Below are 16,169 nucleotides of genomic sequence, written 5' to 3' on the forward strand. Positions count from 1 at the left end.
AATTTATAAGGAAACCAAATCATAACATTAATGAGTAAATGTGGATATAAAAACACAACAGATGATCCCATCCCACCTGAGTAAGATGTTGTGGCTCTGAGCACTGGTAATATGTTAATTAATTAATTAATTAATTACATTTACATAGCGTTTTTTTTATTGATTTTAATTAAAAGCAAATAACAATCCATACCATCAAATCAACCTTAACAAAACCAAAATTCAGCCCCTACCCAAAAGAAAGAAATCTTTAAAAGCAACAAGGAAGCAAGAGTATCCTTTTCCCCAATATTGAAGCTTATTCTAAAATGTTATTGATTAGATCCTACCATATTTTTTAAAAAAAAACAGAAAACTTTTGAAGAGATCCTCTGAGTGAGAATTTGATTTTTTCTAATTTCAGAAAGTATAGGACTTCAGTTACCCACTGACTTATAGGCGGTGAGTTAGGATTCTTCCAGTTGAGCAAAATAAGCCTACGTTCTAATAGTGAAGTGAAGGCAATTACGATTTGTTTGTCCTCCTCCACTTTCAGCCCACCTGGGAGCCCACCAAACACAGCCGTTAATGGGCTAGCAGTGCTTGTGACACCAAGGCTGTCTGACAGGCATTCAAAGATTTATATTCAAAACGATCTTAATCGTTAATGAGCATGTGGCTCAGTGAGGCTGGAGCTCGATTGCAATGTTCACAGGTTGACTCTTGCCCATAGGGCTCTTCTATAACGTACTCAGTCCACTTTACATAAACAGTGGGAAGTGACTTCAACCACCATCAATGTGTAACATCCGCCTGAATGATATGACGGCAGCCATTCTTGCGTCCGAACGCTCTCCACACATTAGGTATTTTGTCTGGATTATTGCAATTCCCTTTTCTTTGGTCTTTCTCGCAAATCTCTTTATAAGCTCTTAATGTAAAGCACTTTGAGCTACATTATTTGTATGAAAGTGTGCTTTATAAATAAATGTTTTTGGTGGTGTTGTAAGTTTCAACTGGTCCAGAATTTAGCTGCCCGCATCATTACTAGAACCCCCTCTACTCGCCATATCACTCCCGTTTTGCAGCAGCTTGACTGGCTTCCTGTTCAGTTCCGAATTCAATTCAAAATTCTCCTACTAACTTTTAAGGCTCTCCACAACCTCGCCCCTCCATATCTGTCTGACCTCCTCCATGTTGCCATTTCCTCCCGTACCCTTAGATCCTCTTCTTCCATCCACTTGACTGTCCCCTTCGTCTGTCTTACCACTATGCGGAGCACAGCGTTCAGTTGTTCTGCTCTCCAGCTCTGGAACTCACTACCACCTGAGCTTAGAAATATTGAATCATTTTCACTTTTCAAATCTAAACTTACAACTTGTTTGTTTAAGACTGCTTTTTCTCTTTGATTGCAATTGCTCTGCCTGATTTTAACTTTTGTATTTTACTTTTGTTTATAATCTGTGTTTTATCTATTGTTCGGTGTCCTTGAGTGTTTAGAAAAGCGCCTACAAATAAATAAAATGTATTATTATTATTACTATTATTATTATTATTAAATCTGTTTCTCTGGTCTTTGTTTTCAGTCTACCACTACCAGCTGAAGATCCAGTTCTCCGACACACCAGACCATGCAGAAGTGAACCCCACGCTGACCGCCTCCCTCTATGGCACCAAAGGAGATACAGAAAACCTGAAATTAAACATGTAAGGCCACACTGGTGGCTTCACTTTTGAGTCCGTGTCCCTGAATCACGACCAGTCTTAGACTTGACCTTAAGGCAGGATAGCCTTCTTATGATTCTGATTCAGACGGAGAATGTTCTGTGATTGTATTGCATTATAAGAAAGGTCATGGACACTGCAGCCTATTTATGATATGCCAATACTGTAATGTTATATAATATTGCATTAAAAAAATATTGGATAGTTTCTGGCCCTTCCATGATCCTAAACTGGATTAAGTGGATTATAGTATATTATGACCCACTTAATTCTGAGTAAGATCATTGAGACCTGAAGCCCATCCCAGTAAGCACAGGGTGCAAGGCAGGAGCAACACCTGGACAGAGTGCCACTGCATTACAGGAAGAACACACACACACACCAACTTAGTGCCACCAATCCACCTAACCTGCATGCCTTTGGACTGCGGGGGGAACCCAGACCACCCTGAGGAAACCAACACAGACACGGGGGAAAGATGCAAGCTCCACACAGAGAGGACCCGAGAGAAGAAGCCTAGTCTACTTACTGCGAGGGAGCAACATTACTACTGCGCAACCATGCCACCCCCAAATATTATATTATATTATATTATATTATATTATATTATATTATATTATATTATATTATATTATATTATATTATATTATATTATCCATCCATTATCCAACCCGCTATATCCTAACTACAGGGTCACGGGGGTCTGCTGGAGCCAATCCCAGCCAACACAGGGCGCAAGGCAGAAAACAAACCCCGGGCAGGGCTATTATATTATATTATATTATATTATATTATATTATATTATATTATATTATATTATATTATATTATATTATGTTAGCAGAGGTACCCAACCCAGTAAAGAGCAGGTGCGACCATCATCAATACATACTGTATAAAAGGCAAAGCCCCCACTGACTCAGCACTAATTCTCCCAATTTCCATTCAGGTGGAAGCTGAATTTCATGTGCTCATTCCTTGCAGTGTACTTACAAAAGTTAGGTATGTTTCATGTCCTATTGCAACACCGAAGAGGGGGACACAAGTGTACCCCCTAAACTGTATATATAGATAGGGGAAACCCCTCCTCACTATTTCTGTGACTTCCAATATACGTAGGAAGCCCATATTTCCCATGCTCATCCTTTACACTGTACTTACAAATGTTGAGTATGTTTCATTTTGCGCTGTGCCCCGTAACGAACTTTCGAAAATAATGTCTTCTTTTTGGTGGTTCTCGCCATTATGCCGTAAGGAACTTCATTCCTTATTTCCGTTAACAGACGATTTATTTGACGGCAGAGACGCACATGGGCCGCTCCCGGTCCCCCTTCCTTTTTCCACATGGCCACTGTCCGTGTACCTACCATGTTTTGGCTCCCTGCCTATCTACAATAATGACATCCCGCGCTCATGTGCCTCCTCACTCGCTTCCTTACTTTCCTCAGCTGTTTGATTTGCACACTGCATAAACACACAATTAGCTTTTTACGCAGCACCTTCAGAAAATATTCAGACCCCTTCACTTTTTTCACATTTTGTTGTGTTGCAGCCTTGTCTTAAAATAATCAAGCAACACTTAATACCCTAAATGACAAAGTAAAAAGAGGATTTTATGACTTTTGAGAGAAGGTTTCAGACCATTTTGCTCTGACACTGCCTCTGGTGCCTCCCATTCTACTGATCATCGCTGAGATGTTTCGACACTTTTGGTTTGTTCATTAATGGAGTGTTGCATGGAGTGGTTGTCCGTTTGGATGTTTCTCCCATTTCCATACAGGATCTCTTGAGCTCGGCCATGATGTCCATTTTGTTCTCGGTCTCCTCTCTTACTAAGGCCCCTTTCCATCAGTTATTAAGTTTGAGTAGTCAGCTCTTGAAAGACCTGTGGTCGTTCTAAATGTATTCCATTTAAGAACTGTGGAGGGCACTGTGATCTTAGGAACAAACCTTCAAAGCTACATGACTTTATTTGTCATTTTTGAGTATTTATTATTGATTGACGATGAGGGAAAAAATAAATGTAAACAATTTTAACACAAGTCTGGAGCATAACAAAATGTGAAAAGTGAAGGGTTATGAAAACCTCCTATATTTTTTATATTTTTCTAGCCACAGAACCTGTCAGAGACACATAGTAGAATCATGTAAAAATATTTCCTATCTCTTGCCCTTCATATACTTTCAGCGCCTTTCCTCTGTATTTGCCTGTGTCTGACCATCTCTTCTCTGACACTCCCTTTCTCCAGCATGTTCCTGTAAAGCCTGCTTCTCCGACTCATCATTTTCGATGCACCTTTCTCCTCTCCTGTCTGGTTTTATACCGTTCCCTCTTTAAAGGTGATGCTCTCAGGGAGCACCTTTACTCCTCCTCATGTGTCTCACACTCACACTTCCTCTGCAAACTAAGTGATCACAACCAAAGCAAAAGTAACCAATCACAACCACAGCCAAACTGACCAATCACAACCACAGCCATACTGACCAATCACATCCAAAGCCAAACTGACTAATCACAACCAAAGCCAAACTGACCAATCACAACCAAAGCCATACTGACCAATCACATCCAAAGCCATTCTGACCAATCACAACCACAGCCAAACTGACCAATCACAACCAAAGCCATACTGACCAATCACATCCAAAGCCAAACTGACCAATCAAATCCAAAGCCAAACTGACCAATCACAACCAAAGCCATACTGACCAATCACAACCAAAGCCATACTGACCAATCAAATCAAAGCCAAACTGACCAATCACAACCACAGCCATACTGACCAATCAAACCAAAGCCAAACTGACTTATCATACCCAGGCATATTCACCAATCAGATTGCTCTGAGAGACTCACAGACTTTAGTATTTTTCTTCTCTTCTCTTCTCTTCTATGTACTACTAATAATAATAATATAGTATACATGTGTATGTTTTCTCCTGGACTCAGTTATCTTGATAGTACATACATAAACAGTGAAGTGTATGGAAAACTAAAGACATGCTCATGAACTGGAGTGATCATATAAAATTAAATATTTGTGCAGGAGTAACTGGGATATGTGTAGGATAGATGAAGATGGCAAATGTTCTGATTATTTAATATACTTTAAATTAAAGAAGGCATTGGAAAATCTAAAGGAAATCAAAATATGCTATTCTGCTTCCAAACAATAAGATAGTGTAAAATAAAGAAACAGATGAAAATGAAGACTGAACTGTCTAAATATTGTGCAATACTAATGGGGGGTGATGTTGTTTTTTCCCCTATAGCAGCGTTTCTCAACCTCGACCCGAGTTTTCATAACAGTTTTAATCATGCCCCCTAACGTTTTTTTGAAACCCTAATAAAATGTATTCCTATATTTTTTGCTGCCGATACATTGCTACAAGTTTTATTATACCTAGTTAACTTTTATCGACATTTATCTAACTCTATATTTATTTTTCTAGTATCAGAATGTAGTTTATGTTCATTTGTTTTGGTTTCTAATAGATGTGTTTTTCATATTTTCGATTCTTGTTTTCTTTTTTTCACATCTTCATGCCCCCTTTTTTGTTACTTCAGGGGGTGCGCCTCACAGATTGAGAACTGCCGCCCTATAATAACAGATCATTTTCTATTATTAAAAATACAGTATGTAGTTTGGATAATAATTCTTCTGCATGTATTTTGGTGCTGGGTGTCTGTCACTTTATCCGCTGATCAGCTGGTATCCCTTCCAGGGCTGTTCCTGCCTTCTCTACTTTTTTATATCAAATTATATTTTGCTTAAAGATCTCATTGTAATTAATAATACAAGTTGGATGAAATCTCCAAAAGTGAATAGATGCAATAAGTCACAGCCCACCCCTACCCATTGAAGCCCTTTCTCTAGTTGGTCCTTGCCTTCCTCACCTCTCTATCCCCTATGGATTACTTCCTTGCTACTCTTCCCTGTCCCAGTAATGGTGGATGGCCCTTCGCTCTACTAAGATGGTTTGTTCTCCTTCCACCTAGCAAAGAAAAGATCACCCCCAACAAGACGCAATCTTTCCTCTTGGTCACGGAAGTGGACCTTGGTGAGCTGCTCATGATCCAGTTTCGGTGGGAGGAGTCTGCCAGCTGGTCCAGTCTGTCACTGCTCAAGATGTTCTCCACCTGGTGGTCAGGAGAGAAGGTGCCAGACACCAGTGTACCCATCCACAGAATCCGCGTCAAGTCTGGAGAAGCTCAGATGAGGTCAGTACAACCTTAGAAAGTGAGTTAGTGGTGTAATGATCTGCTTGTGGTAAACCAAAATCTAACATTTATAGCTTTATTTAAAGTGGTGGTAACGTCCAATTCCCATCTTATCACAACCTCATTTGACACCATTTTCGATGGGGTTTGATTTAGATGAGAGTCTTCTCCATAAAACCTATTTATAATGTTTTACTGTGGCTTAGTTTTAGTGTTTTAGCTCCTTTACCCAATCTGTTGACATTCCCAGTACTCAATCATCGTTGTTCCTTCCACTGGCAGAAGAGTATTGAAGGTATTAAGAAACATTTGCGTTGCACCCCAATAAATGCAAGTTATCACCAATATACTAACAACCCAATTGTGTTTCATTCACTCAGAATATGGAACCAATGTAGGAAGTATTTTAAGATAGAGAACCTTTTATCTGTGGCACCTCTGCATGAGAACCACCTTTTTCAACCCTCGCAAACGTATGCAGTTTTTAATGTCTGGAAAACATCCATCCATCCATCCATCCATTATCCAACCCTCTATATCCTAACTACAGGTTCACAGAGGGTCTGCTGGAGCCAATCCCACCGCAGGCCACCAAACCCCAGATACAGTCAAACCCAATACAATGATGGGTTTTAGTACTCACAATACCTTATTGGACAGATAGGACCAGTCAAATTACCAAATACACAGATAAATGCAAGTCCTCCGCTCTCCTTCCACTCCTCCATGAGCTTTGTCCTCTGCCTCGAGGTAAGGAAACAAACCCTGGGCAGGGCGCCAGCCCACCACAGGTCTGGAAAACATTTGGGATTAAATCACTTAGAGATCTGTACATAGACAACATCTTCACATCCTATGAACAATGACACTCCAAATCAAACTTTCCAACAATACAGTTCTTTCACTACCTGCAGATTAGAAACTTTCTTAAGCAAAACTTGCTCAATTTTCCTCACCTCCCACCTAAGTCTATGCCGGAAAAAATATTGTTCAGTCTTGAGGACTCGGACAACATTTCTGTAATATATAAAAACAGTTTAAAGTCCCTCCCTTGCAAAGATCCCAGAGTACGGTGGGAAAAGGAGTGGAAGGCAGCAATGCACGGAGTTCACTCAAGCTCCATATGCACAAAGAATTCAATCATTTAACTTAAAATCTTTTATCAAGCACATTTAACTTATTTAAAATTGTCCAAAATGTTTCAAGGGCGAGATTCAAACTGTGAACGTTACAATCGAGCTCCAGCCTCACCAGGCCACATGTTTTGGGCCTGCACCAAATTATCATCATTCTGGACAAACATCTTTAAATGCCTTTCAGACAGCCGTGGTGTCACAATCCCTCCTAACCCACTAACAGCTGTGTTTGGTGGGCTCACAGAGGGGCTTAAAGTGGAGAAGGACAAACAAACTGGCACGTATTGGCACGTAGACTTATCTCGCTCAACTGGACGAATCCTAACTCTCCTGTTCTAAGTCAGTGGGTACCTGATGTTATCTACTATTTAAAATTGGAAAAAATCTAATTCTAACTTAGAGGATCTGTGCAAAACTTTTTAAAAATCTGGCAGGATCTCATCAATCAATAACATTTTAGAATAAACATTTAAATTGAGGAAGTGGATTCTCTTCCCTTATTTATTTTAATTCATTTTAGTTATTTATTTATGTAGGGCGGCACGGTTCGCTTCCCAGGTCCTCCCTGCGTGGAGTTTGCATGTTCTCCCCGTGTCTGCGTGGGTTTCCTCCCACAGTCCAAAGACATGCAGGTTAGGTGGATTGGTGATCCGAAATTGTGCTTGGTGTGTGGGTGTGTGTGCCCTGCCTGGGGATTTATTCCTACCTTGTGCCCTGTGTTGGCTGGGATTGGCTCCAGCAGACCCCTGTGACCCTGTAGTTAGGATATAGCAGGTTGGATAATGGATGAATTTATGTATGTATGTATGTATGTATGTATGTATGTATGTATATGTATGTATGTATGTATGTATTTATCTAATTATTTACTTGTTTTTACTACTATTAAAGTTTTGCTCTGTTGGCCTTGCTCTCTTTCTCATGGATGGGGGTTGATTTGGTGTGAACTTAGTTTTCTAAAGTTTGGCTTACTTATATGTAATTGTCAATTAAACGCTTAAAAAAAAAAAAAGAAACACGTGGAGTGCCTTAGGCTTATTGTGAAAATTAATAAAACCGGGAGATGCCTGAATAGAGGAGTCGGGAATAGCAAAGGGTCAAAACTCAGGACATCTATTAGTCGAAGGCAAAATCATGCCGGAAAACCAGAAAACAATCCTAGCGCTGGGGCCTAATTGAATAAAAAGCTAACTACTATAAAGTGAATCAATTCATAGAATACCCACCAAAGGGACAGCGGGTAGTAAAGCCGTAGAAAATTTGTAATGTGACTTTCACGGCATCAGAAGTGCGACTAATGCTGTCATGTGACGTATCCTGACAATGTCACATAAATGAGAAAATCCAAATGGAAATCAAATTGAACTCTTTCAGAAGGAGGCTAAATAAACAATAAACTTATAACCAGAATATGCACGTCAGGGAAAAAACTCAAGTACACTAAAACATGACCACAAAAGATGTTTAATGCAACAAGGGGACGTCACCAGCACCATTAACAGTTCATATGGGTGGCTTGACATGACTAACAAGGTCACAATATTCAACTTCTCACTACTCTCATGTTATCTCCGAGGCTTCTATTCATTTTAATACTTTGCATGTGCTTCTTCTGCTGTATTTTTCTTTCTGCCTTCCAGATGTCCATTGCTTTTTCTAACCATGTAGTCATATTGATGATGCACTGGAGTACCAGTTGGTAATATAAATGCACTCATTTTATTTAGGATGGTGTTCTGCTCCAAAGACTCACCTGAATTTATGTTAGACCAAGCACTCACCTTTGTCCGGTGCCAAGAAGGATGGAAGAGACAGCCAAACAGGTACTGCAGATTTGACTGACTAGCTTTTCATCCAGTCAGGCAGGCCTTATTTTATATAGGGTGCCTATAAAAAGTCTTCACCCCTTAGAAGTTTTCACATTTCATTGTTAGAAAACTTTCAGTGGATCAAATTTGGTTTTTTTTGAGAGTGATCAACAGAAAAAGATTGTTTTATATCAAAATGAAGGCAGATATCTGTAAAGTGACCTAATTATTGACAAATATAAAACACAATAACTGATAGCAGAAGTATTCACCCCCTACACCATCTCTGCTGCAGCCATTGGTTTTAGAAGTCCCAAAATTAATTCAATGAGGGTCACCAGTCTGGGGTTTACCTTGATTGTAGTATAAATGCACCTCAGTGTGGAAGGGACAACGTGTGGTGAGTTAATGTGGTGGGCTGACCTACACAATGAAGACCGAAGAACATGCTGAACAACTTCATGAAAAGGACAAGTCAGGGGATGGAGAGAAGAAGAAATCACCGAATATCTAATTAAATCAATCATAAAGAAATGGGAGAGAGATAGATAGATAGATGGAAGTGACAGGCACTATATGATAGATAGAAGTGACAGGCACTATATGATAGATAGATAGATAGATAGATAGGTAAAAGTGACAGGCACTATATGATAGATAGATAGATAGAAGTGACAGGCACTATATGATAGATAGATAGATGGATAGAAGTGACAGGCACTATATGATAATTAGATAGATTTTAGTTTTTGTGTACAGTAATCCCTCCTTGATCGTGGGGGTTGCGTTCCAGACCCCCCCGTGATAGGTGAAAATCCGTGAAGTAGAAACCATATGTTTGTATGGTTATTTTTATATATTTTAAGTTTGTATGGTTATTTTTATATATTTTACGCCCTTAGAAACTCTCCCACACTGTTTATAAATATTCTCCGCACAGTTATACAGTAAACCCTCATTTATCGCGTTTAATCCGCTCCAGACAGATAAATGAATTTCCACGAAGTAGTATTCTTTATTTATAGATCTAATATTTTCGCAGTTAGAGCATAGAAAACCTGTTTATGACCTTCTAAATACGTGTTTTAACATTATTAAAGCCCTCTAGACATAAAATAACACCCTTTAGTCAAAAGTTTAAACTGTGCTCCATGACAAGACAGAGATGACAGTTCTTTCTCACAATTAAAAGAATGCAAACATATCTTCCTCTTCAAAGGAGTGCACGTCAGGAGCAGAGAATGTCAGAGAGAGAGAGAGAAAAGTAAATAATCAAAAATCAATACATGCTGTTGGGCTTTTAAATATACGAAGGACCCCCGATAAAGCGGCCGCAATGAAGGGATCAATTTTAAGGTAGTCTTTCAGCATTTTTTAGAGGAGCGTCCGTATCTTCTAAGCAAACAGCCTCTGTGCAAACAGCCCCTCTGCTCAAACCCCCTCCGTCAGGCAGAGAGAGTGAGAGAGACAGAAAAAAAGCAAACAATCAAAAATCAATACGGGCTGTTAGAGTTTTGAAGTGTGCGAAGCACAGCACGGGAAGCATATCGTATATCATTGAGGAGTTTTAGTTAATACGTAATCCATGCTCTGATTGGGTAGCTTCTCAGCCATCTGCCAATAGCGTCCCTTGTATGAAATCAACTAAGCAAACAAACTGAGGAAGCATGTACCATAAATTAAAAGACCCATTGTCCGCAGAAATCTGCGAACCAGCAAAAAATCCTTAATATATATTTAGATATGCTTACATTTAAAATCCACGATGGAGTGAAGCTGCGAAAGTCGAAGTGCGATATAGCGAGGGATCACTGTAGTAGGCATGATAGATAGATTTTAATTTTAGTATAGTAGACAGGATATATAGATAGAAGTGACAGGCACTATATGATAGATAGATAGATTTTAGTTTTAGTATATTAGGCAGGATATACTGTATAGACAGAAGTGACAGGCATTATATGATTGATAGATAGATAGATAGATTTTCATTTTAGTATAGTAGGCAAGATAGATAGATGTGAAAGGCACTATATCATAGAGTGGTTTTAATTGTAGTATAGTAGGCAGAACAGATAGATAGACGTGACATGCACTATATGATAGATTTTAATTTTAGTATAGTAGGCAGGATAGATAGAGAGAGAGATCAATCTCCTCATGTCTGCACTCTGGTTTTCTTCTCACAACCCCAAGACATACATGTCTGTTTCACTGATGATTCTGAATTGAACAAGTGTGTGTGAGTGATTTCCATCTTGTGCTCATTGCTCCTAAGGAGGGCTCCATCCATAATGATGATAGTTGAAGACCTGTCTCTCAGAGTTTAGTGAAAATGGAGCAATCCTCAATGCTTAACAACCTGACACCAAACAGTTCAGTGAAAAAGAAAAATCAGGGGATAGAGGCAAGGAAATATCTAAATCTGGTATCTAATATCTGGTTATATCAATTGTGAAGAAATGGAAAGAGTATGGAAGGGTGTAAATCTGGTAGAGCAGACTGTGTGCAGAAACTGAGTGATGGTAAAAGAAGATGGCAAGTGAAGGAGGCCACCAAGGTTGGAACTTCGTCAGAATTCTCATAGGTCTCTTGGTGGCCTCCTTCAGTCGTTGTCTTCCTGCACGACCACTAAGTTTTTGGTGATGATCCAGTGTCCTAGATTTGGATCTCACACACCCTGTGTGGTGTTTGCATGTTCCCTCCATGTCTGCACTTTTGAATTTCTTGTCACTGCCCCAAGACATACAAGTCTGGTTCACTGATGATTCTGATTTGGATGAGTTTGTATGAGTGATGGGGCGGCACGGTGGTGCAGTGGTAGCGCTGCTGCCTCGCAGTTAGGAGACCCAGGTTTGCTTCCCGGGTCCTCCCTGCGTGGAGTTTGCATGTTCTCCCCGTGTCTGCGTGGGTTTCCTCCCACAATCCAAAGACATGCAGGTTAGGTGGATTGGCGATTCTAAATTGGCCCTGGTGTGTGTCCGGTGGTGGGTTGGCACCCTGCCCAGGATTGGTTCCTGCCTCGTGCCCTGTGTTGGCTGGGATTGGCTCCAGCAGACCCCCGTGACCTTGTATTCGGATTCAGTGGGTTGGAAAATGGATGGATGGATGGATGTATGAGTGATTCCCTTATTGTTCCTAATGCTTCTAGGGTGAACTCCATCCCTGTTTCTGAATTTGGCAATGCACAGGAGCATAATGATGATAGCTGAAGAACGTTTGCTCTCAGTGTTTAGTGAAAGTGGTGTAAAGCTTAATGCTTAACAACCTGACTTTGTCTTTTTTGCAGACCTGCAACCAAAACACACTGAGCGTCAACTGTGAGCTGCTATCGAGGAAGGTTTTCATGTGAATTGTCCTGTAAATATCTGTTTGTGTAAATATACTGTAGTAAAGAAAAAATATTTGCACCGAGAAGCAGTGGTCCAGTTGGCATGAAAAGTGGGGTACAAACTGGAGACCAATCAGCAAATGTACTTTCAAGTGGAGTCAGAAATGCCAGATTGACATTGAATGAAGTCTGGGAGTTGGTAGAGAATCGCTTTGCCAGTATCATTTCTCAATTAGCATCTAGCATTTTTTTTTTGTGAAATTTCCTTTAATCTCCCTGTTGAAAGTAGTCTGATGGTGTTGCGAATTCTTGGAAAAAAATTCTAAAGTAGTTTTGGAAACTCTGACAAGAAGTTTAAACCCCTGTAGGGAGATCAGTTATGGAATTTGTTTGTGTTGAAAGGATGACAGAGACAGTTAGCCAATTAAAAACACGGAGTGATTAGGGGGCCAGAATGAATGAGGCATGATGGGCAATTTAGCCAGGACATTGGAGTATACTCTACTTTTTTTAAAAGATGCCCAAGGATCGTTATATGGCCGCAGAGAGTCAGGACCTTCTTTTTATGTCTCACCCAAAGTTACAGGGCTCTATTTACAGCACATTGTCCATTTCACAGCACTGGGGCATTCGGATCCACACACAGACCACACAATCTCACCAACACCTCTTCCATTTGCCACCCAAGCTTCTTCATAGATGGTCTCCCGTCCGTGTACGGGCTGGGACTGAATATGCTTAGCTTCAGGTGGACGACCTTTTCTGAAGTGCAGGTTGGATGCTGTATGCATTGCAAAGCACATTCCAACAGGTGGCTCACTGCAAATGTTAACACTGAATCCTTTAAACAGTAGATGTGCTAGACATACAGAAGTTGGCCAACTAAATATATATATATATATATATTATAAAATATGGGTATATAGATAAATAAATAGATGGATAGATCTGAAAGGTGCTATATAATAGATAGATATGAAAGGGACTATATAATAAAAAGAGATGTGAGAGGCAATATATAATAGATAGATACATAGATAGTGTGAACAGTAGGGGTGCCACTAAACCGCATCCATCCATCCATTATCCAACCTGCTTTATCCTAACTACAGGGTCATGGGGGTCCACCAGGGCCAATCCCAGCCAACACATGGCGCAAGGCAGGAAACAAACCCTGGGCAGGGTGCCAGCCCACCGCAGGCCTCCAAACCCCAGATACAGTCAAACCCAATACAATGATGGGCTCAAACTTTGTCCCTTTTATTACTCACAATACCTTATTGGACAGATAGGACTAGTCAAAGTACCAAATACAGAGATAAATGCAAGTCCTCCGTCCTCCTTCCACTCCTCCATGAGCTTTGTCCTCTGCCTCGAGGTAAGGCAATGGGCTCCCTTCTACACTGGACCTGAGATTGCTTCCAGTATCACGACAAAACATGTTGGAAGCTCTTCTGGATTATGTGGAAACCAGGATAGTCCTCCGAAAAAACACACTCTGGTGGCACCAAGGGAACCCAACAGGGTTGCACTTCTGCACACCAAATTCCATGCAGCCCTGCGGGTGTCCAAAATGGATGGCTTGTGAATGGACACTGCCACCTGTTGTATGAGGGAAGACAATAATAACAACAAATTTTATTTATATAGCGCCTTTCCCATGCTTAAGACGCTTAAAATAAACCAGTCCTCATCTCTAGTTATTCCAGCTGGGACGAAAGTTGCAGGACGCTTCAACCAAGTTGTGTCTCCAACCATCCAGTCCTTCCAGTACAGCCTCCCGGCCAAATAAGGTATCACCCTTCATCCCAGCCGGGACGCCCTTCAGTCTTCCTTAGCATTTACAAAAGATAGATAGATAGATAGATGTGAAAGACTATTTAATAAATAGATAGATGTGAAAGGCACTATATAATAGATAGGAAGATGAATAGATTTGCTGCATTTTACATGAATTCTGATCTCTGATTTTGGCATTAGAAAAATTATTTTAAGACCTGTGTTTGTCTAACTAAGGATTTAACCTAACAATCTATGACATTACAATGTAAAATGTCATTTAAAATAAAAACTGTAGGTAAGCTAAAATAAACAAAACTCATGAATCATCTCATCAAAAAGGTCTAACATCTTCATATTATTTCCCTGGATTTCTCAAGTCCTCCCAAAAGTATTTTGAATATTTGACTAATTTTGATGAGAACAGACCATTGAGCCCAACAATCCCATTCCGTACATTTCTTCAAAATAACAGTAAATCAAATATGCAAAAGAAACCCCTAACTGACTCAGCCAGGCTGCTCTTCAGTGTCATTTTCCATGCAGACTGGACCTCTTGTCCCAGGTTTAATTATTTTGTGCTGCGTGTGTATATAGAGTATTTATTTGTATATAATGAAGTGTAATTATTGGTGTACATATTGTAAGTTATTACACTTATTTATATAGTTAAGCTGTTCTGAAGCCTTTTGTAGTTGTATTTATGTATATATGTGTATAAAGTTCATGTGCACTTGTACACTGTAAATGTAAACCGCCAGTGTCTGAAATCATAAAGGCCTCTCTGCACCAAACTCATGTGCACCTTATACTGTCAGTGTGGGGAAACATACATGGTGCCAGCTTTGTGCCCATTAATTAGGCCATAAATTTAAAAAGAAAATAAAAACTTCATTTTAACGTCTCTCAGGCTGCTCTCTAGGGGGCGCCCGGCTTGTTGTATGTTGTCTGTGCTATAGTTTTGGCTCAAGCTGCAATTCTTGCTTTCAAGTACTGATGAGAAAAAAGATGTCATTCAGGAGCCAAGGCTATAATGGAATATTTCTGCCAGTGTGACCTCCTGTTCCATGGCATCCTGAGGTTGGGTGTTCAAATCTGACTGCTGACACAGCGTCACCACGAGCAAGTTACCTCACCTGCCTGTGCTCCAGTTGTACAAACAAAAGAAATGGAACCAGAATGTTGTAAGTCACTTTGGATAAAGCCATCAGTTAAAATAATACATCATCATAATGACAAGAAGAAGAAAAATAATATGAGTAACTGGAAGCTCAATGATGATCAACTAAAGCACTAACTGGCCATTAGTTAACATAACCGGATGTTGAGGTGTTGTTCACTCTTCAAACCTTTCTTTTTCTGTTTGATGACATTTTTGGCCGTATTGCTATTTGACTCCATAAGAGGCACTGAATGGGATTAAACAGATGGACGGCTGGAGTGTGGTGTGTCAAAGAGACTGAATAGTCCATGGGATATAAAAATGAGAATAGCTATGGAAGAAGAAGAAGAAGAAGAATAGTTACAAATATCTAGATGTTCTGTGGCCTGCTGTCCCCCACACAGTGGACCATAGCAGCCACCTCATCCATCAGCTGACAGCTGTGTGTGCCATGTGACCTTCTAATGGATGCCACCCCCAGCAGGAGAAGCTTGCCAGCTTTACGTGGGTTGCTACGCCCGTTGTCACCTCCTGTTTCTCCTTATTGCCACTCTGTACTTGCATTCTAGTACTGTAAATAAATGTTAAGAAATGTTCTTACATAAAAATAATTGTTGATCTAGTCTTTTGTTTTCTGTATCAGTTCTTGCCTACTCACTGCAGCACAGCTTCCCATAACTACTTTAATTAAGAAGACCTATGATTTGTATGATTGTAAAAATGGCGAAAACGGGAATGGGGAACCCATCAAAACCCAGGCCACCTTAACCAAGTCTAATTTTAATGTAAAAAAGGAATTAAACGTAAAAGTCACATTATGCTGTTGTCACACTGCACGAGTTTTCCAGCAATTTTCAGTCATAGGTGTTATGAATTTTTTTGTTGCTTATTTCACCTTATACAATTTCTTGTACAGTGGGATGCAAAAGTTTGGGCAACCTTGTTAATAGTCATTATTTTCGTTGGTTGTTACGATAAAAAATGTCCGTTAAATATATCATATAGGAGACACACACAGTGATATTTGA

General features: G+C 39.9%; 1 protein-coding gene across 2 annotated transcripts in view; it reads left to right on the plus strand.

Annotated features, from left to right (window-relative positions):
• Positions 1 to 13,158, plus strand: part of LOC120537801 (lipoprotein lipase) — a 62,314-nt gene extending 49,156 nt beyond the window's left edge. For both annotated transcript variants that reach the window (XM_039767004.1, XM_039767005.1), the window contains 4 exons: positions 1,566 to 1,686; positions 5,704 to 5,925; positions 8,789 to 8,884; positions 12,159 to 13,158. In XM_039767004.1, coding sequence (XP_039622938.1) covers positions 1,566 to 1,686; positions 5,704 to 5,925; positions 8,789 to 8,884; positions 12,159 to 12,180 — 461 coding nt within the window. In that variant the 3' untranslated portion in view covers positions 12,181 to 13,158. The remainder of the gene's footprint in view (positions 1 to 1,565; positions 1,687 to 5,703; positions 5,926 to 8,788; positions 8,885 to 12,158) is intronic.
• The last annotated feature ends 3,011 nt before the right edge of the window (positions 13,159 to 16,169 follow it).

Source organism: Polypterus senegalus, chromosome 10, assembly GCF_016835505.1.
Source record: "Polypterus senegalus isolate Bchr_013 chromosome 10, ASM1683550v1, whole genome shotgun sequence".
In the NCBI taxonomy this organism is placed as follows: Eukaryota; Metazoa; Chordata; class Cladistia; order Polypteriformes; family Polypteridae; genus Polypterus; species Polypterus senegalus.